This window comes from Pygocentrus nattereri, chromosome 12 (genome assembly GCF_015220715.1).
Source record: "Pygocentrus nattereri isolate fPygNat1 chromosome 12, fPygNat1.pri, whole genome shotgun sequence".
NCBI lineage: Eukaryota > Metazoa > Chordata > Actinopteri > Characiformes > Serrasalmidae > Pygocentrus > Pygocentrus nattereri.
Window position 1 is genome coordinate 8,046,925 of NC_051222.1, and position 15,211 is coordinate 8,062,135.

The 15,211-nt window shown below is 40.6% G+C and overlaps 1 protein-coding gene across 2 annotated transcripts in view; it reads left to right on the forward strand.

Moving 5' to 3' along the window:
* Positions 1 to 15,211, forward strand: part of nrp2a (neuropilin 2a) — a 110,405-nt gene that overhangs the window by 56,245 nt on the left and 38,949 nt on the right. For both annotated transcript variants that reach the window (XM_017714024.2, XM_017714022.2), the window contains exons 8-10: positions 9,873 to 10,017; positions 11,066 to 11,415; positions 12,183 to 12,327. In XM_017714024.2, coding sequence (XP_017569513.1) covers positions 9,873 to 10,017; positions 11,066 to 11,415; positions 12,183 to 12,327 — 640 coding nt within the window. The remainder of the gene's footprint in view (positions 1 to 9,872; positions 10,018 to 11,065; positions 11,416 to 12,182; positions 12,328 to 15,211) is intronic.

Sequence of the window (15,211 nt, forward strand, 5' to 3'; positions counted from 1 at the left end):
ACAGAGAAAGTGACATGGGAACAGGTTGAGGGATGGTTATCTTGCAACCTGGGAACAATAGAGGCCTTTGTGTGCCCTTATCTCTAAAGGCCATTCGTCATGCCTATGCACAAGCTTCTGTAAACACACCTGCATGACCGGTCACACGCCCCCACACCTGGGCTTGTACAGACCCTAACCATGGGAGAGGATAATCAGGGTGTTTGTGTTTGCTGCGGAAGTGTACTATCAGAATCCATGGTAGATTTGTGACCTTTCAGGCTTGTCAAGCTTTTTATTGCGTTTATCTTATTTGATAATAAGGGATGGATACATTACACATACTTGTTTTCATGGGAATGTTGTTTTTGGATCACATTTTCACATAATTGATCTTCTCTGGTGGCTAGTTTTTGGCAGATTACCACAAAACCAGGCTGTTCTGGTGGCAGGTGGAGGTATACTCCATCAGTCTAATCATAATGTGTAGATTTAGAATTCTATTAAATTAAATTAGCCATTAAATGAGAAGGACATACAGTATAACATTTGAAGTGATTTTGTGGCTACTGAGCAGAAACACAAAAGAAGCCTGTCTCCTGAAGCAAGATTTCTTGCTAAGCCTGGTAACTTTATGCTTAGTTCGATCAAACCTTGGATTTTCTGTCTTACAATGGTAGTCCACTTTATACGTTTACATGTACGGCATTTGGCTGACGCTCTTATCCAGATCAACTTACAATTTGACCATCTTTACACAGGTAGGCCAAGGTGGTGTTAGGAGTCTTGCCCAAGGACCCTTATTGGTATAGTGTAGGGTGTTTACCCAGGAAGGGATTGAACCCCAGTCTCAGTGTAGAAGGCAGAGGTGTTAACCACTACACTACACCATCTACTTGATAGGTCACCATGGCTACTCGTGAGGTAATTCTTCTATGCACAGGTTAATTTTGGGATTTGGATCATAAAAGGCTTTTGGACCTGTCATGACCAAGTTATGACCAATGCGTTTTTCAACCTGAGATAACTGAAGAAGTTGCGAACCAGTCGTACAACGACTCACCCACAAGTTTTGGGTTTTGTGAAGCTGAAATTCAGTCTGGAACATGCTTTGTGAGATAGGCCCCAGGTGCCTGACTGACAGAAGCTGTGCCATTAGGCTAGGATTAGCATAACTGCTAATCTCTGCTATCCTCCTCCCCAGTGTAAATTTAGACTTCAGATGCTAAATTTGCAGGAATATCTTGTTTCATTTACTTTTTAGTTTCCATTTGCTTTTCAGTGCCCTCTGAGGGTCACCCAGTCCCGTGACCACTAATCCCACAATATTAGCGCCAGACAGAGTTTAATCATAACCTCAGAAAAGATGCTTACGCGTTTTAACCCCTTCTTCACACTGGGGGGTAGACCCTCTAATAAGTGTGCTGGGATTAACCTCGCACTTGTCTTTTTTAAGTGGGTTAGCTTTTGATTAAAAGATTAATCTTGCTGTCTGGAAGAGGGCTGAGCATAAATGGTAGATTGCTGGTCCTGACCTGCAAGCTGAATCAGGGTTTATAATAGGCTTAGTCCTGGGCCCAAATCTATTAGTGCCATAGAGGTTTCCATTAAAGTGTAAGTAAGCCTATGCATCATAATGTGGGCACTCTGGGTTGCTATTGTCCTCTTGAGGGACATGCTGTGGTTTTCAAATGTGTCTAATTACGGGGGAAACCCTTTTAATGCTTTTAGTCGAGGAGAATGCGAGAACAACAGATGCTCGCAGCGAACGGTCATTTTTTTCAGGGGATATGTTTGCTTTGCTGATATATAGGGTTTTAGTGCAGGGTTTTCTCTTCTACTTTGCTCAGATACCACTCTGCAGTTTCATAGCTCCACAGCTCTATGGCCTGTTGTTGACCACTGGTATTAGATGAATTGGAATACTTATTGGATTGCAAAGTAGCAAAACTTGCATGTTATTGTTCATGTTATGTAATAATCTGTAATCCAACATTGTGGCAGCAGTCACAACCACAATACCCAGCATGCATTACACAAACACACTGTACAGTCCTTAGGAACCACCATGGTCATGCCCAGCTTCAGTGATATCATTAGCTATCTGGCATCTTTCTTTATTAGCCAGCTAGCAGAAAAAAAATAAATAAATAAATAATAATAATGTGCTCCATTGATGATGGCCAAGAGAGCCGGCAGAAAGGCGGGGCCTGAACACTCAGCGGCAACACGAGTGGATGGATGACGCTGGTGTCGGCTACGAGGGGCACCGGAGGAAGGAGCGAGTCCCGAGCCCCTGTTACGCTGCAAGGCCGCTGCGTTCCACCCAGGCGGCCGAGCTGCCAGTTGGGGGGCGATAACAAGGAGGCAGAGCAGCGAACTCTCGTTCCTTCTCGTCTCCGGTGCTCAGGCTGCCTGCCAGATGAGAATCATCTCTCCCTGGCATCCTCGCCGACGTACATCGCCACTGAGTGTCCAAGCCCTGCCTTTCTGCCGGCTCTCTCGGCCGTCATCGTCGGGGTCCGGGGTGGCGGACGCATGCCACATGTACCCTGAAGTAAGTGCTTGTAGTTTTTTCAAAAGTTCCTCCCACCTTCAAGATATCAAAAACTTTTCAATCAGAGCCTCCTGTGGTACCACTGTAGGTAAACATGTTTACAGCAGATGTTTTGTTTTGGCCAGAGTGCCACTGCCACTTTTAAAGTGAAAGTACCAAATGGGACCAAGAAAGAGCGTCTTTAGAGTGATGCCACAGAAAAGACACTTCTGTTAATGACTACAAAGTGTGAAAAATCTTTTTTGAAGTTTTAACGACCTTCACATTGTGCAAAAAGACCTGCTAGTGGAAGTTTTCCTAGAACCTGCTAGTAGCAGGGTATATTTTTTTATATCAACTTAGAACAATGCATAAGCAGTTTAGGTCTTTGTCCAAGTCTTGTCCTTTAGGTTCATTTGGCATTCACTATGTTGGGTTTAAAGGAGCAAAAAAGACCCTCGTCAGTGTGGGGGGTGGGGTGTGTAGGGGGTGGAAGTCTCCCTTCTGTATGTGCACAAGTTAGGCACAAATAGGAATTAGTCAAGTCTGAGACAGGCAATGTTGGGATGCTCTTCTGGATGGTTTCCGTTTACAGCCAGGGTTGTTGATGAAACTTGCTTGAGCCAGTTAATTGTCTGGACCTTCAGCCTCTCTCTCACACACTATATACATACATACACTCCCATCCTTCATTTATAGCCGACACACACAAAAGGTCAAACGTAACTCATAACAGCCGGAGCGTATACATAAACATTTTTGCACGCATAAAAAGGGTGGGAAATCCCACAGGCCTCCAAAAAACAGCTACACATCCTGTTTATGATTGAAATTCCTATAAATCCATCTCACACGGCAAGCAATATATCTGTCACACAAGCTTGGCGGCTGCAGAATGAAACAGCATACAAAGCAATTTGGTTTCTCTCCTTGGTCCCCGTGCCAGAGATGGGAGGGGAGGCAGGGGTGGAAGGGGGGAGGTAATGGAGAGGGGTCTTGTCATTTTTTACGCTCACTGACAGAAAGCTCTTTTGGGGATGAGGGATAGTAAAAAGCGCTGTTCAGAAGTGAATGCTTCAATATACGCTTTATGAGTGCGCATACACATGCACATAGTTTCCATGCGCCTTCTCATCTGCTTGAAGCTGGCGAGCGGCCAGCTGGAACCAGCTCCTATTGTCAACGTCTTCATCTGAGCAGAGGTGGAAGACATGGAGGAGAGAGAGGGCCTGAGAAGAAAACAATATCTTGGAAGCAGTGTCTTGAGCGGGACGTTATTTATTCGTTTGTTTGTTGTTTTCTGCAATATAGACGGTGCATGTTCATCTGTAGGAAGCGCCGGCCTGCTTGTTGTTATTTTCACGGCTCACAATTTCTAAGCTAGAACAACACAACTTGGCAGCATTGTGAAGCCTACATTGGAGCTTTTAAGACCATTAATGTATCGATTTTCACACAATATTCTTTCCCATAGGAAATGAATGGCAGAATTGCCACCAATGATCTCTCACAATGCCTCTTATAGGCATTACATAAAGACTCACATATATCCCAGTGCACATATACACAAAAAGCTAGCAACCACCTGGGATACCATAGCAAATGCCTGGCAACACCCTTACCAACCACCTGGACTACCATAGCCGTGGCCTAGCAACATTCTAGCAAGCACCTGGGATACCATAGCCTCAGCCTATCAGCACCTTAGCAACCACTTGGGATTTAAGTGGCTTTATCAAGCCAACTTAGTTTGTTCAGGAACTTTCCCCTTCTAGTTTGCCACTGTTAATCAATTTGGTCAAACAAGAGCCATTTGAACGCACTAAGGGAGTTTTCTGCTAATCAGTGCAATACATAATGAGCTACTTGGCAGGCTGAAAAGTTTTTTTTTAATTCTGCTGGTATAGAACCGTGGTCCCCAAACATTTTGCAGTCCTCTACACATTCACACTCCCAGACTCCCAGTATGTCAGTATGTGTGGCTATCGCCCCTGTTGGGAAAGTACCTGTGTAATTGGATGGCTGGCTAATTAAATGACATTAAATTAATGTCAGATTTTTTATGTACCGCGAATGTCATTGGGCAGTTTGGGAACCACTGGTATAGTACTATGGGATTAATTGCAAGATTAACAGAACTGTTTTTAGATTTGTTTAATGGGATGTTTGGTACACAACTATGGTTGGCAGGACAGTTGGTATAATACTATGACATTATTATAGAGATTAATAAAGCTGTGTTTAGGCCTGCTTAGCTGGATAGTTTAATAGTACTATGGAATTATTAAGGATATTAATAAAGCTATGTTTAGGTCTGGTTAGCAGGATAGTTGGCATAGAACTGTGGGATTATTCTGGAGATTAGTAAAGCTGTGTTTGGGCCTACTGATCAGGTCAGTTGGTATAGAACTATGGGATTTTCATGGAGATTTATAAGGCTGTGTTTAGGTCTGGTTAGCAGGACAGTTGGTGTAGAACTATGGACATACTTTGGACTTCAGTAAGGCTGTGTTTAGGTTTAGACAGCGTTATGTGTCCCAAAAGCAAAGATCTTGACCAAACCCGTTTGCCCTGCATTTCTCTTTAACGGCATTCATTTCATGGCACTCTACCAGAAGCGATCGGTGGGTGGTGAGCACAACCCCTGTCTGTCAACCCTCTTTCTTTTTTGCTGCCTTTCATTCTCTCACTGCCTTTCTTCTCCTCATGCTCCTCTTTCAATCTAGACTGACCCAAGCCTTTGCAGAGGTCATCAATAGTTAAAGACTTAGAGACCTCCCTTCCCTTAACAGTCTGCCCTGGGACGTCTGACCGAAACAAAGCTCGGGACGCCGCACACACACACACACACATATGCACACTCACGAGGGCGTGCGAGAGGGATGCAGGATGTGGTCGTTATAATTTCATGACCCGTCAGTAGTTGAGACATAACATAGCTGCCTAAATTATTTAATTTACTCCAGCTAGCTTTTTCCGTTCAAATGGACGGGTGGCAGCCTGCTATGTCATGACGCCATCCGTGCCGTCGTCAGGCAGATTTTGACCTGGTTGATGAAGCTGAGCTAATAGGTGAAGCAGTAGCTTAACACAAACACAGCTTATCTTTACATACATGGGAAAAATTGGGGGATGGTGTTGGATAGCTGCCCATTTTTCCCCATGTAATTAAAGTGTAGTCCATATCCATATTGGTCCATTTCTTGGCAGGCACACTGCAATGTTACTGTAAGTATGTTCCCATAATTACAGTTTCTCAGGCAAATGCCAGGACAATCAGTGTAATGTAAATAAGATTTTGGTTGGATTTTCAACGGTTTACAGTCTAACCAAAAAGCAATCACGGAATTTATGGATGCAGTCTGGTGGATTAAGTATAATCCTTACCATCACCCAAACACACACATATGGCCATATGTACTCAACTCATTCCTCCATCGATTTCAATCTTAGAGGTATTAAAGCCTAGCCCTTAAGATGACTCTGTCCAAAATCCCATGTTGCCCAGACCTTGTTTAACCTTTGACTTCAGTAATTAGGCCTGTTGGTGCAGGACAAAGAGCATGGTGAAGCTATTGCTGGAATCTTTGATCTAAAGGCATGGAAAAGCTGAAATGGATAGCTTGATAGTTTGGATCTTCTCCTGTTGGAATCTTAAAAATTGTAGACGCAATAGGTTTTTGCAGTTTGAATTTTTGATCGTTTACATGGCTTTTAGCCATTCGATTATTCTACTAGTTAAACCTTAAAAACAATGTTTTTACGCAACATGAATCTTCTTCAAATATATCAGATTCCCTTTCTTTATTATTTGGCTCCTAAAACTTTGTTTTTAATGTTGACTCAGGATTTTATTCTACCCTTTATTATGGCCTGACCCGTTACCAGGTCATTATAGAATATAACGACCATAAAATCTGTCCTTCTCTCTCTCTCCCATATCTCTAAACTCTTTGCTTGACACTTTCCTCTTTCTTTTAAAAGCAAAAAGTGCTTCCCAGTTTTCCTGTTGTCATTAGAATTGTCAATGACTTTCAGTGGTTCTGTTTTTTGGGCAAATTGTTGACACTTGACTGCATAACACCGTCTGGGCATCTGAAGTGAGTCTGTCTTGTTTGTTTGTCTCTCTGTCTGGTTCTTCCAGCCACAACACATTCACATTCACCGTTTAATGGGAGTACCCCAAGTCTAAATGCTTGGCCCTCCCTCATTCCTGTTTTCACTGCCCAGCTGAACCATTATGAGTGTAACCGTCCCTGTGGATACAGCATGCACGCATACACACACACACACACACACACACACACACACACACACACACACATACTGAAGATTGTGTAGCCTTGAGCAGACATGAAAAGGGGCAAGCAGGGGTAACATGGGGGCAGTCTTCCATATGGATTCTTCTGCCCTATAAAACATTAGGAAAACCTTATCTCTAAGGGACATGGCTAGTGGCTGCTGGATTTAAAAAGAAAGATAAAGATGAGAGGACAGGAGAAGATGGAAATGGAGAAATGGAGGAAATGCAGAAAGAGAAGAGCAAGGAAATAGAATGAAAATCAAATGCATGCAGCGTATCAAGTGAAGCCTATCTTTGTTCACATCTCAGGTTTAACACACAGTTCTACTGGCAACACAGGTTCACTGGGTCTACTTGTAACACCTGATATGACTAGTACATGGTGTACACATACCTCAGTGCATCATGTTGTGTTGTTCTGAAATGTTGTGGTTCAACTGCATTGCATGTTAGAATCAATTATGATCAGTTACATTTATATATAAGACAATATGCGCCTAATTTCTGGCCGAAATACAATTCTCTGGCTATTTTTTAATCGAAAGAATCAAAAGCTTGGTCTAATGTTTTTATTGTCTGTATTTTATTCTGAAAATAATCTAATTATACAGAATCGTGGTGAAATTGTGGAGTTTCCATCATTTCGAATTCCACAAAAGAATGGAATCACATCTATGATGGCTTTGTTGGAGCGTTTATCCAACCCTCATGGGTTCCACCAAAGCTGAAGTGGGTATATGCATAATGTCCAGTGCCTTCACCTTGGGACAACAATAAATAACAAACAATTTTCTAGTGAACATTGCAGTATAGATGTCTCAGTATGGTTAAAGGCTGCGTATGTGAACACAGTAGATGACTTGTCCTTTACGTCATTCAAAATCAGGAGGTGCACCCTGATGTCCTTCCTTTCCAGTGAGAACAGAACGTTTAGCCAAAAACGCAACCATGGACTGCATCAGCCTTCCTCAATGAAGCATATCCTGCCATAGATTATAAATATAATTGTACTGCTTCCTCATACCTTCCTTTCTAAAAACAACAAACAGGTCATTGTGACACCTGCGGTCACTGTAACTAAGGTCAGTAACTTTTTATCAAAGGCATTTGTAAAGCCACATGTCAACTACTTGAGCCTTTCACGACAACTGTAATTAACCTACATTAACTTTCATAAAGGCTTATTTCAACAAGCTTCTGTGGTCATAAAGGCTGCTTTTGTCCATTCTGAGGTCATTTAGCCTCAGCAGATGTTGCAACAATGTTGGAATAGTTAGTACTACTCTATTACTCTACTGTTACTAATATCCTTTTTTTATTTCTTTATTTTTATTAAGCTTTGTTTTACTTTCATAACCACATTAAAGCATTTTGAACTGCATTGTTTTATAAAATCTGCTATATAAACACAGCTATTTTTACTTTTGCTGTTGTTGTTTTCAGTCTACGCCATGTAGAAACCCGTCAAAGTTCTTCTTTCACAACTCTGTCTTCAAGCAATGTACTTTTCAGGTGTATCCTATAGCTTGACACGGCTTATACATCATGTAAAGCTATTATGTAACCCAAAACTCAAGCTCCCTCACATCAACCCTTCTGTTATCCTCATTCATGGGAGTCTCCCGGGTGGGTACTGAGTTCAGCTGCCAGTCATCGGGTTGTGCATGGGGAGTTCTTGCCTTATCAGCCCTTGTTTCCCACTAGTCTTATCTAGGTCTTATCAGTTCCACAGAAGAGTCCTGAAGTCTGTTTTTCTGTGGCTTGCAGAAAAATCAGCCAGAAGTTTCACCGTGGAAAGCAGAACGTAACAAACCTGTTACTTTTTGATGAGGTTTTTGTGGACGACTTTCACAGTAATTTCACACAAAAGTGGAGCAGAGTGATTGGTGTTAGGTCTTTGTTCTCGTACCTGGAGATGCTCAATTGCTTTTCAGACAAAAGTTTTTTGGAGAACAGTTTGTCCTACCTGTTTTCCCAGTCACTGTAAAACATGTCCTCTACTGCTCCTATCGGTTCACTCCTGTATTTGATTTCTGACATATTGTAAACAAACAAAAACATTTAGACCCAATAGTTGGTTCCAGAAATCAATGTATTTGGCCAGAACCAGCTTACCAAATGTCAAATTAATCTGCTCGGCTAAAGATGGCTCAGTGACCAGCCGAAAGCTGTTTACTGTTTCATGAAAAGAATGTATGATGAAGCAGTGGAATTATATTTAAATCATAGCAGGATATGGTTCATTGAGAAAGGCTGATGCCGGAAATGCTTCCGATACGCCCTTGTTTACTCATACCTTCATCAGCGGTGGGGCCTTCCTGGGGTGAAGTTCCTCATCCTTACAACAGTCGTTTGTTTCCTTCTCTTGAAGAATTGCCCTCATAACTTAAACCCTTCTTATAGATCTCCAGGAAGAGAGCTGGTGACTATTGCGGTCAAGTGTTTTCACACAAATTGATGTGTGAAGGGGATGCCAAAAGTGTCCCCCTGGTTGAACAAGGGTTTTTGTGAGGAAGTAAGGCAGATATTAGGACCTTAAACAATAATATTACTCATCATGCCGTCTACTAAATAGTCAAATAAGATGAACCAGTTAAAACTCAATATGTCTAAGGATATGTCTGTTAGTTATTGACACTATTTCAATGTAATTACGTAAGTATATGGTTTATTACCTACTGAATAGATTAGATTTATATCTGCTTTACATTCTGTATGAACAGATATACTCCTGACCTTTTTCATGTGTTCATATCAAAAACATGTAAAAAAAATGTGAAGTATGGCCAAAATCTAGATGGTAGATACTAAATTAACAATAACTTTTCAACAATTTCAAGTCATAAAAAAAACTTTTTCCACAGAATTTTTCCTTATTGTTTCAATTGTTAGTAAGAAGTCATGCAACACATTTTGCTTTTAATTAATAACTAATTAGCCTTATTCATACGGTAGATGGACAACGACACACCAGATCTTCAGTGGAACAGCATTTTATTCAATACCAACATGTAAATGCAGCAGAACCCATTGTGCATGTTCTCTGTTTCACAGATATTCCATGCTAACACAGACCCATCCGAAGTGGTGCTGAACCGAGTTCCTCAGCCTGTTCTGGCCCGGTTCGTCCGCATTAGACCCCAGGCCTGGAAGAACGGCATCGCCCTGCGTTTCGAGCTTTATGGATGTCAGATCACAGGTGTGTGGACTGACCTTTCCACTTGCCCTCATGTATAACTTATCAGAGGTTCACAATCCTTTAAAAGCCTTCATCTTCCAGTAGTTTCACTTCAATTCAAGACCTATAAAATGATGTTACCTTACTTTTCATCTCCTAGTAACACATCCATCATACGACAGAAATCTGATTTTGTCCATGCTCTGTAGTCAACGTTTAGTGCTGTGGCATATCATCATTTTGATTTATTCAGCATGTAGTGTCCTTGCTAGTTCTCTGCAAGTACATTTCTTGGATCTTAAATTTTGAATCATTTTCCATGTTTCTAATCTTCTTACCCTCGCACACGGTGTACCATTTGCACACCATTGGTGATGAAAGCAGCAAGGCAGCTAGTTAAGCTAAATGCAAATATATGCCACTGTGGCCAGTAGCCTAGTGATAGGAGAAGTGAGAGAAGGTATTGGGTTCAAATCCCAGGACTGACTGGGGTATACTCAGTTGTGACCTTGGGCAAGACACTTAACTCCCTGTTGCCCCAGTCAGCAATGCTCCCTGACTAGGCATAGAGAGCAAAATGCATAGAATAGTCGTAGCAAAATGGTCAATTTTCTTTGTAGCATCAAGGACTTGGGAGTTTTAGGCACACTCGAAGTTGTTAAATCACCAGCACACACTGTTAAATTGGGTCAAATTTTGTTTACACCCCTCAACTTTGTTTACACCCCTACCCAGGCTAAGTACTAGTTTATATTGATTCCCCTTACTTTAAAAATGGAGCAAGGATGACAAGGCATTTCAGTTTAACTTGCTGATTGCCTTTGTTTGTTTTGGCCCACCAGTCACCAATCACCAACTGGACGGCAGTGCATGGCAATTTCATTCATAATTTGTACCAACTCTAAATTGTGTTCTATGCTTAGTAATTAAATAAAATTGATTTTTTGTCAGTGTTTTATAGAGTAAACATGAAAGAATACATTTGGGGGCAAAGCATAGATACAGCAGTTGAATTTACCTTTGACGAGCAATAACTCTCCTTTTGGGGATCTCCTTTCATTCTCCTCAGACGCTCCATGTTCAGAGCTCCAGGGAATGCTCTCAGGGCTGCTGCCAGATTCTCAGATCACGGCTTCTTCAGTCAGGGACCTGCACTGGGTCCCTGGAGCTGCCCGGCTGGTGGCCAGCAGGTCAGGCTGGTTTCCTGCGCCAGCGCAGCCCTTAGCTGGAGAAGAGTGGCTCCAGGTAGACTTGGCCACCGTCAAGATGGTGCGTGGGGTTATCACCCAAGGGGCACGCAGCGGAGAGGTGGGAAGCAGCTCGGACAACCGGGCCTTCGTCCGCAAGTACCGCCTTGCCCACAGCCTCAATGGAAAAGGCTGGACCTTTGTGATGGACAGCAAGACTAGCATGCCCAAGGTTTGTATCTGACCATGATTCTTCAGTTTCTTTGCTAGTTAATGTAGCTAACAAGCCAATGCTGGGGCTTATTAAATAACCTCAAATAGACTTGCTTGTGTGCTTTGGCACTGTGTGATATAGTGCTCTTTATAATATATGGATGACTGGAGTTGCAATCAAAAGCTATCGACCTCAGCTTCTTGAGATGTTTTGACTAGACGTCTGTTTTAATTTATAATATCAGTGTCTGTAGATGGCTATCAATTCCCCAAATATTTAAATAGGCTTTCCAGCTGCCACGCATGCTAATGTATGTCATTAAACATGCCACATATCATATGACACAGCTTTATATCCCTTAGCATCATCATTTTGACAGAATTCACTAATATTCAAAACTTTTGATCATTTTCACATTTTCATTCATGAATTTCTGTCACTACAATGCACAACATGCATTACACAGGCACATCATGAAACCCTTGAGAATCCCTGGGGTGTCAATGAACCCTGACTGCTAGCCTTGCCACTGACCCATAGGCCAGTAAATTCAAGCAAGATGGCAATAGTATAACTCAGTTATTAATAAAATCTATTCAATACAAAACAGTTGTTATTTTTACCCTGTGACCCAGAGAAAAGAAGCCAAACTGAAATATGTTGATAGTTGTTGCCCTGTTTCTCAGCTTAGACTCCAGTAATAATGCTATAATTATCAGTGTTGTTTTATTCCTTGTCCTCTGGGAAAGTAATTGGAGAATCTATCCTGTTTTTCTCTGTTGTAGATCTTTGAGGGGAACTCGCACTATGACACTCCAGAGCTGAGGCGCTTTGAGGAGATCCCAGCCCAGTTCATCAGGATCTACCCCGAGCGCTGGTCCCCTGCCGGCATCGGCATGAGGATGGAGGTGCTGGGCTGCAGCCTGCCAGGTAGGACCTGAAGGCATTCACTGGTGTAGATGAAGTCATACTGTTCATGCCACTTCCCATGTTCCCTGACCCCAAATATAGTTGACCATGTTTGGTGCCTGAGGTTTGGTTCTTTAGTTTAGTACTAGGAAGCTTATGCAAGCAATTTAGCATCTTCAGCTTCATCTCGACAACTTCTTGACAAGCTAGGAGAACAAGTATATTTGAATTTATTGTGTTAATATCTGTTGATAGCTATCAAATCACCAAATATTTGGATTGGCATTACAACTGCAAAGGTCATAGTACTCAGTGTTCCTTCAGTTTGGCTGTGGTAACCGGCGTATATGTACTGAAGAGGAAAAAAATAGAACAGAGAGCATGCATGCAAGTAAACTAAGAAAGTTAAAACTCTTTGCTAAAGATACTCAGAGTCAGGTTGTGTGTCAAATACATAGAGTTCTGGGAAACACTTTACTTAAACCCTGCTACATAGACTTGACATGAACATTCCATGAATATATCAGATGTCATATGAAGACATGCATCTTCATGACCGATTATGTCATGTGACAAATGACATAAACCTCTATACACACTTATAAAGCCCTTTAGAACCAATTGTCATTACACTTGCTGAGGTGAAATGGCATCAAATTGGGCAAAAACTTGTTGGAATAAGCCCTTATAAAAGTTCATGTAGATTTATATCACTGGTCATGAAAGGTTTATGTTAGTGTCATGTTGCCTTACAAATGATGCCCTTCAGTTACCTTTATTTAAAAAAAAAAAAACAAAACGCAGTGTGGTTTGTTTCGATGGCCCAGGTCACTATAGAGCAAACCACACTGACCAAGAATCACCAGGTTAGATGAATAACCCAATAAACGTCGTAAGAGACAGCTGAATATATGTTTTGTGAGATTTGTTCTTAATTAAAATGTTTATATTATATATTATTTCCTTTTGCCTCATAAAATCTGCATAAAATTATTAATGTATTACTGCATACATACAATACATTATTTTTGAATAATTAAAATTGTAATTAGGCTATGAATAATTATTATTAAACACATTAAGTTGTGCTTTTAAGGGCTTTTTACAGACAACTTAAGTTGCACTTAAATAGATTGCACTTAAGTTGCACTAAGTTAATATAGATAAGTTGCACTTAAAGTGTGTAATTTAACATTATTTCATGTGGAATACAAATATACTACCAGATAGGCTAGTATGCTTAAGTGTTATTTTGTGAGTGCTTCTGGAAATAAAATGCACTTAAATGTATTTTAAAATAAGTTTCAGTATTACTAAATACATTAAAAACATGCAAGAACTAAAATATGTGTATAAGCAAGACTATTTCTTTCCCTAAGACTAAGATATTATTAGGAACAGGTAAACATAATTTGTCTATCCGAAAATTGTATTTAAGTAATAAATCTATCTACAAGAGTTTTTGAATTCTAACTAAGCAATTAAGTTGTGCACTTGTTAAGATAAATTCAACACCACAAACATTTTAAATGTGTAAAGGTTTTGGGTGTATTATTATCTATATTTCATTGCTAGTCAGCTTGCAACTAACATGCACAGAAGCACACTTTAAAAGTCACTGCTTTAGAAAATGCACTTTTAACTAAGTATAAGTGCTTTTAAATACATGTATTCAGCTGAGTTTCATTACAGCTCAGTTAAATGTATTTTAAAATGTGCCATGTTTATAGTATAATAGGCCATTCAAAGGCTTTCAAAATAAACCTTTTTGTTAAATACCAAAAAGTATACTTTTTATGTATTTCTGTAAAATACCTGACATAAAAATTATTTTTTGTGTATTTTTGTGTACTTTTGGTGTACTTAAGTTTGCTTCTATCTATTAATGTTACATTAGCAATGTAGTCAGCCGGTAGGCTATCAGCAGCCAACTATAGTAAATGATTATACAAATAATGTCAATGTCTGCCTAAAAAAGTACCTAATATTCAGCTATAAATGTCAACAAATGTTGACTGGGCTGCAAGTGTCAGTTACTGTCCAATAAGAGAGTGGAAACAAGCATTATAGCAAAGGTAATCCTGTGAGTCTCACAATACAACCAGAAATACTAAATTTATAATATAGATTTCCTGAAATAAAAGCTAGAGAGCTAAACTGGAGGTTTACTTACTAGTTCCACTCAGCTGACTATGATTTGAAAACTAAAGGGTAATTACTGTAATACAGTCACTAATTTAGCAGCTGGGCCCAAAAACTACCCAACATTGTGGAAATGACCCAACAAAATGACCCAACAGGCACAACCCAGGATTTTTTAGTGCGAAAGGTTTAGTATAAACAACCACCAAGTTATAGAGGCTGAGAAAAGAAGTGCTATAGCCTCCCCAGTGTCCACTACATAACCTGTGCCATATCATCAGTGCACGTTTGTGTAATCTATTCATTTACAGTGATCTGTATTTGAACATCTGCTTGCGCCGAACCACATTACTAAAGAGTGAAGGACACACACACACACACACACACACACACACACACACACACATCAATGAGTGGTGAGCAACAGAGAGCTTGATGGAGTGCCAATAATCCACTGTGTTGTATTATTTATTACGGAGGTAATGGCTTGAGCATGTGTGTGTGTGTGTGTGTGTGTGTGTGTGTGTGTGTGTGTGTGTGTGTGTGTGTGTGTATATACCATGTACATTGCTGGAGTCTTCCCTTTGTACCTATGCCAATGGAGTCGTGCCAGTCTGCACCCCCTACAGAGTAATACCAGTAATGTTTGGAGTTCATTAGTGTGCAAATATACAAAAATATTCCGTAGAAAAGTGAATATTCTTCACTCTTTTGTATGTTTGTGTGTCTGGGTAACAGCTTCTTATACAGATTCATGTTTCCC